Below are 15,373 nucleotides of genomic sequence, written 5' to 3'. Positions count from 1 at the left end.
GCCCCTGTCCCGGATCAGCCTGGCCTTTTTCTGCGCTGTTGTCACCCGATCCTCTCTCTTTCTTCACTGGGAAGAAAAGCTCGCCTCTTTCCCACGCTCCTGCTACACGTGGTAGCTGCCGGGCCTGAATCGGGCTCTCAGGCTCCGCCCATGCGCGCTGACGTCACCGGCGTGCCTCAGAATCCTCTTCAGTGTCAGGTCAGGAGCTGTATAGGCCACGCCCACCACGCCTTGCCCCCGCCCCCTTCAGCTCTTCCCGCGCGCGCGCCCCTTTAGCTCTGTAGCTGAGGCGCTGAAAAGGAGAAAGTCTCTCACAAGGGGGAGGGGGAGGGGGGGAAACAAAGATGGCGGCTGTCGGGAAAATACTGCTTTTTAACGCTATAAGCGACTTTTTCTTTACACAGTGTATAATATTAAACATTTGTTTACTTTGGATGTATATACTGCTAAATATTGATAGTTTTTTTTTTATCCGTTTTGCCTTTTTTTTTTTTAATCATTTCTTATGTTTCTACCAATTCAACAGACCAAACTAGCCTTCTTCTACTTCTTCTTCAAATAAAAACAGGACACTGAAATGATTCTAGTGGCTAATTTTGATTCAAAACATTTATGAAGTGATCCTATTTAGCTTGTCTGTTTATTTATATCTTTGTGATTTGTAAATAGGCCAAATGAAAGGACTTTTCTACACAAAAACGTCAGTGTTTCCCTGTCATAAAGCGTTACATACCACAGCCCTTTTAGCAACTTCAGAGACTTTAACTAAATAGAAAAAAAAATAAAAACCTTGAAGAAATCATAAAACCCAGAGAACCACAACTGTCAGCATCGCTCATATTACGTGTCCATGTAGGAGTTTTTTTTGTTTTCAAAAGCAAAGACATTTGTGTGTTTATATGTTCTAGACGTATTCTTCTTCTTCTTCTTCTTCTTCTTCTTATTATTATTATTATTATTATGGGACACGCCAATTCTTTAAAAAAGCAGCTTTGTGAAGAATCTAAGCTCTATCTTTAATTCAGACGTAGTCTTTCAGACCAGACGTGTTCGGTGCTTCATTAGTTTTGCACTGAGCTCTGAAGCTAATATTGCTAGCAAGTAATGAACGTTTATATCGCCTAAAATTTTCCATAATTAAATAAATACGTGCCCAGATCTTCACACACAACATATTAAACTCCATAACTACAAGTGTAGTGACTCTCAGCCTGACATTTTACTGGAACATTTTAAAGGGTAAATGACCAGTATTCTGTTCCACACAGCCTAAATATAATATAAAATATACCACATCCTTCCACCTGCACTTTCAAAATTAAGTAAATGTGTAGGTGTGTGAGCTACAACGGAGGATGATTATTAAATTACCATGTCACAAAAGCAATCTATCAGTGCTCTATTGGATGCTGAGTAAATAAAGCCCTGGAACGTTATATGAAGTGAATGAAGCATGGTTTCCAGTGCAGAAGAAAACAGCTGTGTGGTGAACTTTATTAATATTTAATAGCTCGTCTTTGTCCTTGACTCTGGATTGTCTTTTTTTTTTTTTTTTTAATCATGTGATGAAAGTATGTGTCTACAACAGACAAATATGGACCAGTCATTTATGTTATGATGTCTTAGTTATCATTTGTAGCTTATATATATATACAGATATTTTAATTCTCTATCATTTCCATATGATCCGTTATTCCTGGAACACAGAGACCTTCTCTCATGTAACATGGTATTTCTTTTATTTCTGTCTTTAAATAGCAGAACAGCAGTGACTCCCATTTCCTCTAGGTTTTTAGGAACCTGTTTATTATTTTAGGAACCTGTTTGCTCCACCGCTAGTCGACTTTTCACTTTCTGATATCCCACAATCACTTGTGCATTTATTTATTAGCCATTAAAAATGAATGAGAACTAAATTTGAAGCTAAATGATGAGGTTCTCTAGCAGAACTCTAGAGAATTATTGTGTCATAGTACTAAATTCTTACAAAACCCATTCTATCTGACTCGGGTTTGTTGTTTCTGCTGCACAATTCGGATCATTGACTCTCTGTCTCAGATTGCGTAGCTGTTCGTTGTGTTCACACTGACAAACAGATCTAAAATTGTAAAAAGGTGATGGATTATGTTTGCCGAATGAATGAATTAAAGTAAAACTCCACCCTGAAACACAGTAGATATGTTTATTGTGAAATATCTGTGATGTGTTTAGTGATTGTGGTGTTCATTTGTTTCCTGGTCCTGTACTTTTCATTATTTCTGTGAGAAGTTAGCGATTGCGTGTTGATGTCAAAGAGGGACATTGTTATCGCTAGCACAGTTCAAATGACGTTTTATAGGAGAAACATTTTCATCAATCTTAGTTAGATTTCATTGTTAGCTCCTTAACAACCCACTTACCATTTTCCAGCGATGTTAAACATCATATTGATGAGAAATCCAGTATAGAAGCAGTGGAGACATTGGTGCAAACTCAGGACTCATAGTCCCAGAATGCAATGCAGCTACGACGCTGAGTTACCACAGAGACTCGACTCGGCTAGTTAGCGATCTATGAGATGATGAGCGTCATGCTGTTGACGGTGGTATTAGCCTGGAAGTTGAAGTTTGGGAAGCTTTGAAGGGGAGAGAGCTGGACAGACTAAAGGACTAAAGCGCTGCTGCATCGCTCTTGTTAGGTAGAGATGAAGTGTGGGCTAAATCCCACTGCACCACTGTCAACAGGTAGTCGAACAGCATTGTGGGTAATGTAGGAAACTGTTAACCAAAGTCAAAATAGACCAACATGCAGACAAATTGATTAAACCATAAAATAAGTTTAAACCAATATAAACTAAATAAATACATATTTTACCTGAATGAAGATCACAAATTGATTATAAACGTTGATATGCAAGTAGTTCAGGATGGAGTGATGGGTTCTTTTTGCACTAACCTGACCCACAATGCACCACATAATGGAAGGGACGGGGCTTGTGAGCAGGTAACGGTCAGAACTGCCACTGCAGTACTGCAGAGTTTCACCTGTGTTTACAGTCCCACCAGGATTAGGGCTGAAATCCATCTGCTAATCTGTGTCTCTGTAGTGGCATGTTGGAAAATATTTGCACAGAAAAAGAAGGAGGGATCGCTCACTCGTTCGCTCTTCTCCTGGCCGGGCCAGATACCTGAACCTTTTGCTCAAGCTGTGAGACAAAAGCTGAACCCCAAATGGCGCCATATTGGACATGTCCTGTACTGTATTATTGTTATAGCATGTGTAGAGACTGATGCAGGAAGTGGTCACTTTATTTAAGATTAAAACATTCATCTAAACACTGTGCACAGGTAATGACCCACAGGTATTGCCTGAAATCTACTGTACCTGTACACTGTACCTGTATACTGTATCTGTACACTGTACCTGTATACTGTACCTGTACACTGTACCTGTATACTGTACCTGTATACTGTATCTGTATACTGTACCTGTACACTGTACCTGTACACTGTACCTGTATACTGTATCTGTACACTGTACCTGTATACTGTACCTGTATACTGTATCTGTATACTGTACCTGTACACTGTACCTGTATACTGTACCTGTACACTGTACCTGTATACTGTACCTGTACACTGTACCTGTACACTGTACCTGTATACTGTATCTGTATACTGTACCTGTACACTGTACCTGTATACTGTACCTGTATACTGTTCCTGTACACTGTACCTGTATACTGTATCTGTACACTGTACCTGTATACTGTACCTGTATACTGTATCTGTATACTGTACCTGTATACTGTATCTGTACACTGTACCTGTACACTGTACCTGTATACTGTATCTGTATACTGTACCTGTACACTGTACCTGTATACTGTACCTGTATACTGTTCCTGTACACTGTACCTGTATACTGTATCTGTACACTGTACCTGTATACTGTACCTGTATACTGTATCTGTATACTGTACCTGTACACTGTACCTGTATACTGTACCTGTATACTGTTCCTGTACACTGTACCTGTACACTGTACCTGTATACTGTACCTGTACACTGTACCTGTATACTGTATCTGTATACTGTACCTGTACACTGTACCTGTATACTGTACCTGTATACTGTACCTGTACACTGTACCTGTATACTGTATCTGTACACTGTACCTGTACACTGTATCTGTACACTGTACCTGTACACTGTACCTGTATACTGTTCCTGTACACTGTTCCTGTACACTGTACCTGTATACTGTACCTGTATACTGTACCTGTACACTGTACCTGTACACTGTACCTGTACACTGTATCTGTACACTGTACCTGTACACTGTACCTGTATACTGTTCCTGTACACTGTATCTGTACACTGTACCTGTATACTGTACCTGTACACTGTACCTGTACACTGTACCTGTATACTGTACCTGTACACTGTACCTGTACACTGTACCTGTACACTGTATCTGTACACTGTACCTGTATACTGTACCTGTACACTGTACCTGTACACTGTACCTGTACACTGTACCCTTCCATGGATATGTATCGCTCACCTGGACGTGTGGATATAATGACCTGTAAAATGACTTAAGGTACATAACTGGACTGTAAATACCTTTTAGAGTAAAGTTACACCTTATGAACCTTTCTACAGTATATACATATAATATATAAAAATTAAAATATATATATAAATATATAAAATTACAACATGTGTAACCTTAAGGGTACCTCAGCGACATGGAATGGTACAGATTCAGTACCTTTTTCTGAGAGTTTAAAGGAATTCATTGTTGTTGCATATTTAAAAAATTGTTTTTTAGATTTTGCAAATATACCAATATTTTATAATATTATAATTGGGATAAATCACCTATACACGTTCTCAATACATACATACATACATACACATACACACACACACACACACACACATACATACACACACAACCCACAGCCTAATCTGTGCTGGTTTTATTTCAGCGAGTGATTCTGAGTCAGAGATGTGTGTGTGTGTGTGTGTGTGTGTGTGAAGTGTGAAGTTGTGGCACAGAAAGAGAGAACATGTGTGTATTTTATTTGGGTGTTTTTCTTCTCGGTTTTATGTGCGTTGTGTTTAAAACTTAATTAAAGTCGCGCTTCGTTTCTTTTCGGATTTGGGGAGTTGTGTAACTCAGGAGGCCAAACGGTAGGAAACCCGGAGCTTTTGCTGCTGTTGAGATTTTACAGCTCGAGCAGTTTAATGAGGCCGGAAAAGAAAAGTCGCGTTTTTACTGCGCTAAATGATCAGAGCCGGTTACCGCGTCGGCCATACGGAGCAAACGGCGAGTGTGTGTGTGTGGTGTGTGTGTGTGTGTGTGTGTTTCCACGCCAAATTGCGGCTGTGTGTGTGTGTGTGTGTGTGTGTGTCCTGTTCCCACGGTAGCGCGTGACTCTGCGCGCACCTCAGCCGGCAGTCGCACCGGAAGCCGAGCAAGTTTTTTTTGTTGTTTAGGTTCCTGTGACTGTAAACAGCTGCGACACAGATAAAGCTGTAGAAACCAGTGAAACCGATTTAGAGATCTCTTTTTTTTTTTGCACATAAATTCCCCCCTAAAACCCTGCAGCACGCTGAATTCCTCCAGAAGGTTCACTGTACATGTTTATTAAAATAAATAACACATTTCTGATTCCACTCTCAGGAATAAAGCCACCAAATTCTTGAGGAAGCTGGAGCTTTGTTCTTTCTACCTGTAGTATCAAGGCCTGTCTTTTACCTTGAGAGTGAGCTAATGAGCGTCCTGGACCTTCTGGAGATGCCCATGCACCACATGCACCTTCTCAGGTATGTAAAAGGTGCATGCTGAAGGTACAGCACGTGCATCTCTGAAGGTTTGATGGTGCAGTCTGGTCCACAGACCCCAGTGTTCAGTGAGAGGAGGAACGTTGCATTGCTCTTTGGTTTCTGGGTCATAAAAAGTCATTAAAATATCAAAATATACCTCTTAAAGTTTGTCTAGGAAAAATCTAAAAGAGGTTGGAGGAAGTTATAAAGGCAAGGAATGGATACGGGATGTGACGTCATTAGGGAATAATATTTGAGCTGATATTTTCAGTCCTCTCCTTTTTTTTTTTTTTTTTAGGAATAGTTATGCATCCTAAGGGTGTACAAACTTTTGCACTGAGCTGTATGAAGACCTGACATGTACAAATAACTCATTAATGCGTTTTTTTTTCAGTGTGTAATTATTATTATTATTATTATTATTATTATTATTATTGTTATGCTTCACCCATCCTTTAGGTGTTTTTTTTTTTTTTGGTGGGAAAATTTTTCACCCTGCTTCCTTTTTTTTCCTTTTTTTTTTTTTTTTTTTAAACCACGCCTCTTTGGGTTTTTAAGCCCAACTAGGCCACGCCCACCGTCCAATCAGCTTCTCGCGGCTCCTCCCACTCCGCGCCGCTCGCGCCTGTAGAAGCTCATTGTTATGCAAATGAACGCGTCTGAAATAATCGCGCGCGCGCAGCTTCTGGCCAGTCAGAGATTGGCTGGGAACCGCTCGAGGAGAGAAGCACACGTACACGTACACACACACGCACACACACACGCACACACACACACACACACATATATATATATGTATATATACACACACGCACACACACACACGTACACGGAGCGCGCGCGGAGGAAGAGTCGCAACGCTCGAGCCGTCTAGGAAAGAAAAAAACAACAACAACAAACAAGCAGAAGGCAAGTGTAAAGGTAAATTATCTCCTAAATAAGTGATTAAAAAGTTGTTTTTATTTTCATCATCACGCGTTTTTTCTCCTTTCAGCCAGGACTCGGATGTAAGACGTGCTTGTAAGCTGAGCGGTGAAGAAGAAGAAGAAGAAGAAAACGGAGGAGTGCATTTAATCATTTAATTTTTTTTTTGGAAATAAACTGCATCTGCATTACTGCTGCTGAGATTTTTATTTTTATTTTTTTTATAACTCAATCTGCCATATAAACCTGGTGCTGCTATCGAGACACTTCTGCGGATCTTTTACGCGTTTGGATTGTGGTTCCATTGGTGTCTTTTCCTTTAAAAAAAAAAAAAAAAAAAAAAAAAGGGATATATGACATTTCTCTAGCTACTCTTCCTCCATCTGCATCTCCATCACTCTCACTCCTACCACAGCAGGCTGCAGCTGGTGGTCCAGAAGCCCAGGCTGATCCAGGTTGTGCACCATGAGCCAGGCGGACGTGTCCACTTGCTCCGCGCCGCAGCGGGTTTTCCAGGAGGCGGTGCGCCGCGGCAACACCAAGGAGCTTCACTCTCTGCTGCAGAACATGAGCAGCTGCGAGTTCAACGTCAACTCGTTTGGACCTGAAGGTCAGACTGCGCTGCACCAGTCGGTCATCGATGGAAACCTGGAGCTCGTCAAGCTGCTGGTGAAGTTCGGAGCGGACATCCGGCTCGCCAACCGCGAGGGCTGGAGCGCGCTGCACATCGCCGCGTTCGGGGGACATCAGGACATCGTGCTGTACCTCATCACCAAGGCCAAGTACTCCAACGGAGCGCGGTGATGCATGCATGCATCTCTCTCTCTCTCTCTCTCTCTCTCTCTCTGTCTCTCTTTCACTTTCTTTCTGGTGGCCAAAACTTCAGAGACCTTCGCATTTCATTTTATTCACCTCCTAAAACCAAATTAGCTCTAGAGTTACTGAGGTTCAAATGGATAAAACATCCTTTCACTAACTCCTGAGTGATCTGACATGCATGTGCATTGGTACTAAAGCTTTTTTTTTTTTTTTGAAAATCGCCCTGATTGTGTCAGAAACATCAGAAAAGGACTTCTTCTTCTTTTTTCTTTTTTTTTTTTTTTTTTTTTTTTTTTTTGCTGGATTGATGGATGACTGGTTGCTCCTCAAAGTTACTGATTTTTGAAATTTAAAAATCTAAACACACACACGGATGGCACTTGAGGTATGCTGGAAAAAAGGGATTTTTTTTTTTTAGGCTCTACACTGTTTCTGAGAACCTGAAATGCCATGTGGTTATTATTATTATAATTATTATTATTATTTTTTTTTTTTGCAATCAGTTAAAGCATTTAATTCTAAAAGAGTTTGAATAATATTCAGAAATTGATCTAAATAACAGCAAGTGGCGTAAAGTTTCAGTACTGTACACAATAGCTTTACTTCTAAATAAGAGTAGTCCAGTGCGTCCTGCAGTCACCTACAGCAGATGCTATAGAGGTGTGTGTGTGTGTGTGTGTGTGTGTTAAAAAATAAAAGAAAAAAACTGCTGCTTTTCGCTTTTCACGTCAGGAAAGTTGCGTTTGGAGAAAACTTTATCATCTTCTCAGTATTTTTTTTCTTCTCTTTAACATCCTGGTCATCACTGTGAAATACAGGCTGGGGTTCTTATTTATGAAGGTACATTGATGATGATGATGATGATGATGATGGTCATGATGATGCATGTATGTTTTATGTTATGTTTTGGTTCTTTTTTGCATTTTTTTTTTTTATATCAAGTCCGTGATTAGGGTTTGGGGGAAGATAAGCTGCTTTGCGTTTTCATCACACGCTCTAAAATGTGTGGAGATTTTTTTTTTGTGGCATTCTCTATCCTCCTTTTCTTTCTTTCTTTTTTTTTTTTTTTTTAAAGTTGTAGTTCTCGTGCATGCTTCCACACACCTGGGTGACGTCACGGTGACATCAGTCCAGGTGTGTTGGATCCTTTTATCTCCTCAAAACCTTCACAACCTTCACACTTTCCCCCTGTTGTGTGTTATGGATCTCTGCATCAGCTACCTCGACTTTAAAGTATTCAACTTTTTTTTTTTTTTTTTTTTTTAAAGCCTAGTGATCCGTCTCATAACCCCATCATTTCCTTTTTTAATGCCTGTTCTCCACAATTTTAATCTTCACTCGGGATCATTTCCCACAACCAAAATTTAATCCTCATCGAAATCAAAACCATAGTGATTCACACTATTATTATTATTATTATTATTATTATTATTATTATTATTTGCAAGTCAGCCGAAAGCTCAGCTTTGTGTGTCGCTTGTTTGTTTGTTTAGTTGCAGAAAAAGTGGCCTGATTTATTAAATGCAGGGAGATTTTGTTGCACATTAAAATCACGGAGCCTTTATTTTTTATTTTAGTTTTTGTTTCTTTTTAATTATTATTATTAATTTTTTAATTTTAGTTTATTTCACGCCCCCTCGTGCCTGCTCGGGTAACTGCAGGATTTGAGGCTGCAAAGAGAGACAGAGAGAGAGAGAGAGAGAGAGAGAGAGAAAGAGAGAGAGAGAGAATCACAAGTGACTACTGAGCACCACTCGACTCACATACTGTTAAAGAAAGACTGTTGTGTGACTTATTGCAGGGATGAAAAATCTTCAGATTTAAGAAAAAAAGAAACTCACACAAGGACCAGACCTGCGTTTGTGTTTGAGTATCAGCCTGATGTGTTTCAATGCTGCTTCCATTGATGTTTTTGTTGTTTTTCTTTTTTTAAAAGCCAACAGTGAGTGTAAGAGGAGGAAATGTGCAGTTATAGTGATCTGTATGAAACCTCCTGAATGTGTGTGTGTGTGTGTGTGTGTGGGTGGATAGGTGTGTGTGTGTAGGTGTGTAGGTGTGTGTGTGTGTTGCATGCATACCACTGTTGAACTGGTTCTTGCTTGTCTGGCCCCGTTGATAAGCCCTGGTTAGACTTAAGAACGTTTCTTTAAGTAAAACTAAATAAATAAATAAAATAAAACCTGGAGTAGCGTAACATCCGAGAGTCCGAGGCGATCCGAATAAAAGATTAAATATGCATTGCATGTCTTAAACTTGATAACTTTTTTACTTTTTCTTTTTTGAAAAAAAGTTGCACTGATGACTGTTCACTCGTTGGCTTTGTGTCAACATTTAATTTTTTTCTAAATAGAAAAAAAAAGGAACACGACAAAAAAGCTCCAGGTTGTTTTATTGTCTGTTGTGTACTTGTGTCTATATATATATATATATACATGTATATGTATAGAATTATATCAATAAATAAAATCCAGGGCGCTTTCTTTTCCGAAGTGCTCTCCCGATATTAGGGGAATAAAGAATACATGTGATGGTAAGATCATTGTAAAAAAAAAAAAAAAAAAAAAAAAAATGAACCAATTGTTAAAAGTTGCACGGCGTTGTGGTTGTTTCCGCTCTGATTTTTGTCATAACATTTATGACATAGGGAGCCGAAGCGACTCGTTTAGGTGTAAATGAATTGAATTTGAATGAGTAGATTTTGTTTTCTTTCTTTTCTTTTTTTTTTTTTGTGGACCAAGTTGTTGTGTCTTGTGAACAAATTTTGAGTGATTTTATTTTATTCATGTGTGTGTGTGTGTGTGTGTGTGTGTGTGTTGTTTGTTTTTTTGGACATTTGTAACACTGTGATTTGTCGTGTGCTCAGATGACGGAGTGCTGTAATATGTTTTGTACGTTTGTGTACAAGCCAGTAAAGAAAAAATGATTAAACCTTTAAAAAAGGTGTGACTGTGACACTTTCCCTACTTTTCTTTCTTCCTTTCTTTCTGTGTGAAAAGAAAAGAGTTGAGGGCCTCCCTGACCCCGTCCACATTCTCACTCTTTCCTTTTGTCATTCGTTTCTCCTACGCCTTTCATAGTTTGGATAAAAGAGCACAGGGGGTTGTGGGTAATTTTGCTTTTAAAGACTAGATTCCTTCACTTTGAGTTTTTTTTTTCTTTTCTGTTTTTTAAGGCGTTTACCGCCATCTGGGGAGAAACTTGTTCTCTGATGCACAAGCATTGCTACAAGGTGAGGAATTCCTGAAATGTGTAAATCACAATTTCACACTACGTCGTCACACACACACACACACACACACACTTTTACTTTCTTTAGTCTTCATAAGTTCAGCTGTTATGGGGAATCTCTCTGTACTTTTTCGTGAGGTTTAAACTCCCTCAGACAAAAGAAGTGGGTAGATGGCGAGTTAACGCGTCCTCACACTCTATAGAAGTGAACTCATGCAGACGTAACACACACACACACACACACACACACACACACACACACGGTCATAGGATAACTCCTGAAACGGAGCCAGTCCCAGTGAGACTTTAAATTACTGCACTGCATTCCATTATGTCCTTTACAGGAACTTAGAAGGCAGGCAAAAGGTCACGAAAGGTCATCACTGTAAAGTTATAGTCTAAATTTTTCACTCTAATCTCTTCACACTGTATCTGTAGTGTGTGTGTGAGAGAGAGAGAGAGAGAGAGAGAGAGAGTTTAAACTTGTTTCTCCTGCATCGAGGGAAAGAAGTGAAATCCTCCAAACTCACTCAGAATAAAAGTCTAAGTGCAGATGTTGAACTTTTTGTCTTCACACTTCCATGAAATGAAGCTGTAAATGTGTCGAGTCGCTCCTTACAGAGATGGAACTACTTTTCTTGTGCTAGTTGTGTGTCTCTGCCGGCGTATGGATACCACAAAACCTTCAGGAAAGTGTAAAGCAACCGGAACTACTTTACTGCAGCGTGTGAACGTTCAGGAGAAAAGAGAAAAGTCCATAAGAGCAGATTTGGTGAGATGATTTCTCTCGTCTCTCTCATCTGAACACCTTTATTCCTGATTTCCAGCCCAGTATTTAAACTGCAGTTTACAAAAGGAGTCAAAATGATCAACACTTCATTCACCTTCCACCATTTTACTGACTCTGTAGAACTTTAGTAATGATGAGAGACAGTCGTAGCTATATATAACTGCTAATGCTAACTAATACACCAGCTCCGTACGCTCCCCAAAGACACCAGCGATCTCTGCTACTTCCTTCCCAGCTTCATTTTTCTTCCTAACGTCTCTACACGTGTTTAATGAGAGCAGGTATATGACAGGAGGAGATGAAGTGAAGAAACGCGCTATAGGATCAGTCTGAGGAATCACTCCAGATGATCGTTCAAATTTGTTGCTTAAAGAGCTCCATAACTGCTTTGCATAGAAATTATAAAACCTGAGTTGAAATGTCACTTGTAGCTGAATCGTGGCTCCGTGTCGCACATGTAAGTAAAAATACATTTGGATAAGAGCGTCTTGACTCGGCCCTTGTGCTCACGCTTAACTGATCTTTCGCTCCTTCCTACGTCTAAAGAATGCGATAATGTTATCGAGAAAAATGTGGAGCGCTAAGAGTCCTATCAAGCTGAAATTCCGTTTGAGAGGAAATAAAACCAGTACAAGTCGAGGTTTTGTGTTAGTGCTCGCTGAACTGCAAACCGTATCATTATCTGAGATTTAAATATTTCATGCAGAATCTTTTATTCCGACGGTTTCATTCTCCACAGTGCTGGAGCAGGTAGCCAGATCTCCCAGCATGCATTTGGAGAATATCCCAGACCCACAGACTGCGACCTCTCCCCCATCTCCCTCCATCTCCCTCCATCTCCCCCTCCTCCTCCCGCCGGGCAGGATGTTATTGTTGAGTTGGATTTCCATTGTCCGGTCCCGGGATTGGCCGCTTTCCCAGAGCGCAACTCACAAACTCCGAAACTCCGAAACTCAGAGGCCCCCTAATAGATTCTTCATGTGCCTCAGACTCGCTACTCTACAGAGCTGGAATTTACAATGATTTTAACAGAGAGAGAGAGAGAGAGAGAGAGACAGAAAAAGAGAAAGAGCTGCAGACAGACAGTGAGAGAGAGACAGTCTGAGAGAAACAGAAAGAGAGACATGCACACAGAAACGAAGAGAAAGTGAGACAGTGAGAGAGTGAGACAGATAGAAAGAGTGAGGCAGTGAGAGAGAAACAGTGAGAGAGAGAGAGAGAGAGAGAGAGAGAGTGAGAACAGTGAAAGAGAGAGACAAAGTGAGACAGAGAGAGAGTGAGACAGTGAAAGAGTGAGAGAGACAGAAAGAGAGAGAGTGAGACAGTGAAAGAGAGAGAGGGACAGAAAGAGAGAGAGAGACAGTGAAAGAGAGAGAGAGAGAGAGACAGTGAAAGAGAGAGACAGAAAGAGAGAGAGTGAGACAGTGAAAGAGAGAGAGGGACAGAAAGAGAGAGAGAGACAGTGAAAGAGAGAGAGAGGGACAGAAAGAGAGAGAGAGACAGTGAAAGAGAGAGAGGGACAGAAAGAGAGAGAGAGAGACAGTGAAAGAGAGAGAGAGAGACAGAGAGAGAGAGAGAGACAGAAAGAGAGAGAGTGAAACAGTGAAAGAGAGAGAGGGACAGAAAGAGAGAGAGAGAGACAGTGAAAGAGAGAGAGTGAGACAGAAAGAGAGAGAGAGAGACAGTGAAAGAGAGAGAGTGAGACAGAAAGAGAGAGAGTGAGACAGTGAAAGAGAGAGAGAGAGAGAGAGACAGTGAAAGAGAGAGAGAGAGAGAGACAGTGAAAGAGAGAGAGAGAGAGAGTGAGACAGTGAAAGAGAGAGAGAGAGAGTGAGACAGTGAAAGAGAGAGAGAGAGAGAGTGAGACAGTGAAAGAGAGAGAGAGAGAGAGAGAGAGAGTGAGACAGTGAAAGAGAGAGAGAGAGAGAGAGACAGTGAAAGAGAGAGAGAGAGACAGAGTGAAATGTGGCTGTGGAACTGAAGTGGTTCTTGTGTTGGAGTTTTCCTCAGTGTCCGCTGCTGTTTTGTTCGCTCCTGGGTATTGAGCTGAGGAATGTGGAGCTCGCTCTCGTACCTTCACTGTACTGGCAGCTTTCCAAAAAGCTTTTCCTCGGAAACAAAGCCGTGAAAAAAACCCTCGTTCTTCAGCAGGGCTCATGTTTAAGAGCAGCGCTTCCTCGCTTAGGCCTCACACAGACACACACACACACACACACACACACACACACACACAGAGACGTGAACGAACAGCGCTTATTAATAACCACAAAGAAATTAAAGCAGAACCTAAAAACCCTCAGCGTTTAAAGGCGTGTTTTTATGGCACTTGGAAGGATTTAAAACATAATTAAAAACAATCCAAATAGCGCATCAGAAAAAAACTGCGGTTTTAATGTTTTCCATCGTTCACTGGAACGTTGTACGGCCTGGAGTCGAGTTGTACAGCGCAGAAATAAATAAATAACGTGTGTTTACAGAAAAGTGTTTGCTGGTATAAAAGACGATTCCTCTGCACAAACATGCTCACACACACACACACACACACACACACACACACACACACTAGGTTAGAACTCAAAAAGAGGCTGCAGGACTTTCTAGTGCACTCCACACCACCAAAAATTATAGCCTACATTTTGATATTTACTTCACAGACCTATATCACATCTTACACCACAGCGCTGCTGAATTCTGGATTCTGATTGGCCAGAAGGTGTTGATTAATTTTCTAGAACAGCAGCCCTGACAGTAGTGCAGAGCTGCACTCCGCTCACTTCACACTAGCGAGCGACAAAGTGACAGGTGAGCATTCGTTTTGTCCGCATGTGTGCAACACAGAGCCTCGAGTTCAGCAACAGTTTTGAATTTGAATAAATTCATTTTCTCAGTTCTATGCAAATCAGTTATGGAGCTGTTTAAGCAACAAATTTGAACGATCATCTCGAGTGGTCCGACGTTTCTTCACTTCATCTCCTCCTGTCATATACCTGCTCTCATTAAACACGTGTAGAGACGTTAGGAAGAAAAATGAAGCTGGGAAGGAAGTAGCAGAGATCGCTGGTGTCTTTGGGGAGCGTACGGAGCTGGTGTATTAGTTAGCATTAGCAGTTATATATAGCTACGACTGTCTCTCATCATTACTAAAGTTCTACAGAGTCAGTAAAATGGTGGAAGGTGAATGAAGTGTTGATCATTTTGACTCCTTTTGTAAACTGCAGTTTAAATACTGGGCTGGAAATCAGGAATAAAGGTGTTCAGATGAGAGAGACGAGAGAAATCATCTCACCAAATCTGCTCTTATGGACTTTTCTCTTTTCTCCTGAACGTTCACACGCTGCAGTAAAGTAGTTCCGGTTGCTTTACACTTTCCTGAAGGTTTTGTGGTATCCATACGCCGGCAGAGACACACAACTAGCACAAGAAAAGTAGTTCCATCTCTGTAAGGAGCGACTCGACACATTTACAGCTTCATTTCATGGAAGTGTGAAGACAAAAAGTTCAACATCTGCACTTAGACTTTTATTCTGAGTGAGTTTGGAGGATTTCACTTCTTTCCCTCAATGCAGGAGAAACGAGTTTAAATTCTCTCTCTCTCTCTCTCTCTCTCTCTCTCTCTCTCTCACACACACACACTACAGATACAGTGTGAAGAGATTAGAGTGAAAAATTTAGACTATAACTTTACAGTGATGACCTTTCGTGACCTTTTGCCTGCCTTCCAAGTTCCTGTAAAGGACATAATGGAATGCAGTGCAGTAATTTAAAGTCTCACTGGGACTGGCTCCGTTTCAGGAGT

At 40.7% G+C, this 15,373-nt stretch overlaps 1 protein-coding gene across 2 annotated transcripts; it reads left to right on the top strand.

The window, feature by feature from the left end:
- The first annotated feature begins 6,493 nt into the window (after window positions 1-6,493).
- On the top strand, window positions 6,494-10,511 carry nrarpa (NOTCH regulated ankyrin repeat protein a). 2 transcript variants are annotated; one of them, XM_034312286.2, is made up of 2 exons: window positions 6,494-6,737; window positions 6,815-10,511. In XM_034312286.2, exon 2 carries the CDS (start codon window positions 7,206-7,208, stop codon window positions 7,542-7,544), a length of 339 nt encoding a protein of 112 aa, XP_034168177.1. In that variant the 5' UTR covers window positions 6,494-6,737; window positions 6,815-7,205; the 3' UTR covers window positions 7,545-10,511. The 2 variants fall into 2 exon arrangements, with proteins under 2 accessions (XP_034168177.1, XP_034168176.1); XM_034312285.2 differs by having other exon boundaries at window positions 6,811-10,511.
- The last annotated feature ends 4,862 nt before the right edge of the window (window positions 10,512-15,373 follow it).

The sequence above is a fragment of the Pangasianodon hypophthalmus genome, chromosome 17 (assembly GCF_027358585.1).
Source record: "Pangasianodon hypophthalmus isolate fPanHyp1 chromosome 17, fPanHyp1.pri, whole genome shotgun sequence".
NCBI lineage: Eukaryota > Metazoa > Chordata > Actinopteri > Siluriformes > Pangasiidae > Pangasianodon > Pangasianodon hypophthalmus.
Note: the sequence above shows the minus strand (reverse complement) of the source record. Positions and strands in the feature narration are given on the sequence as shown.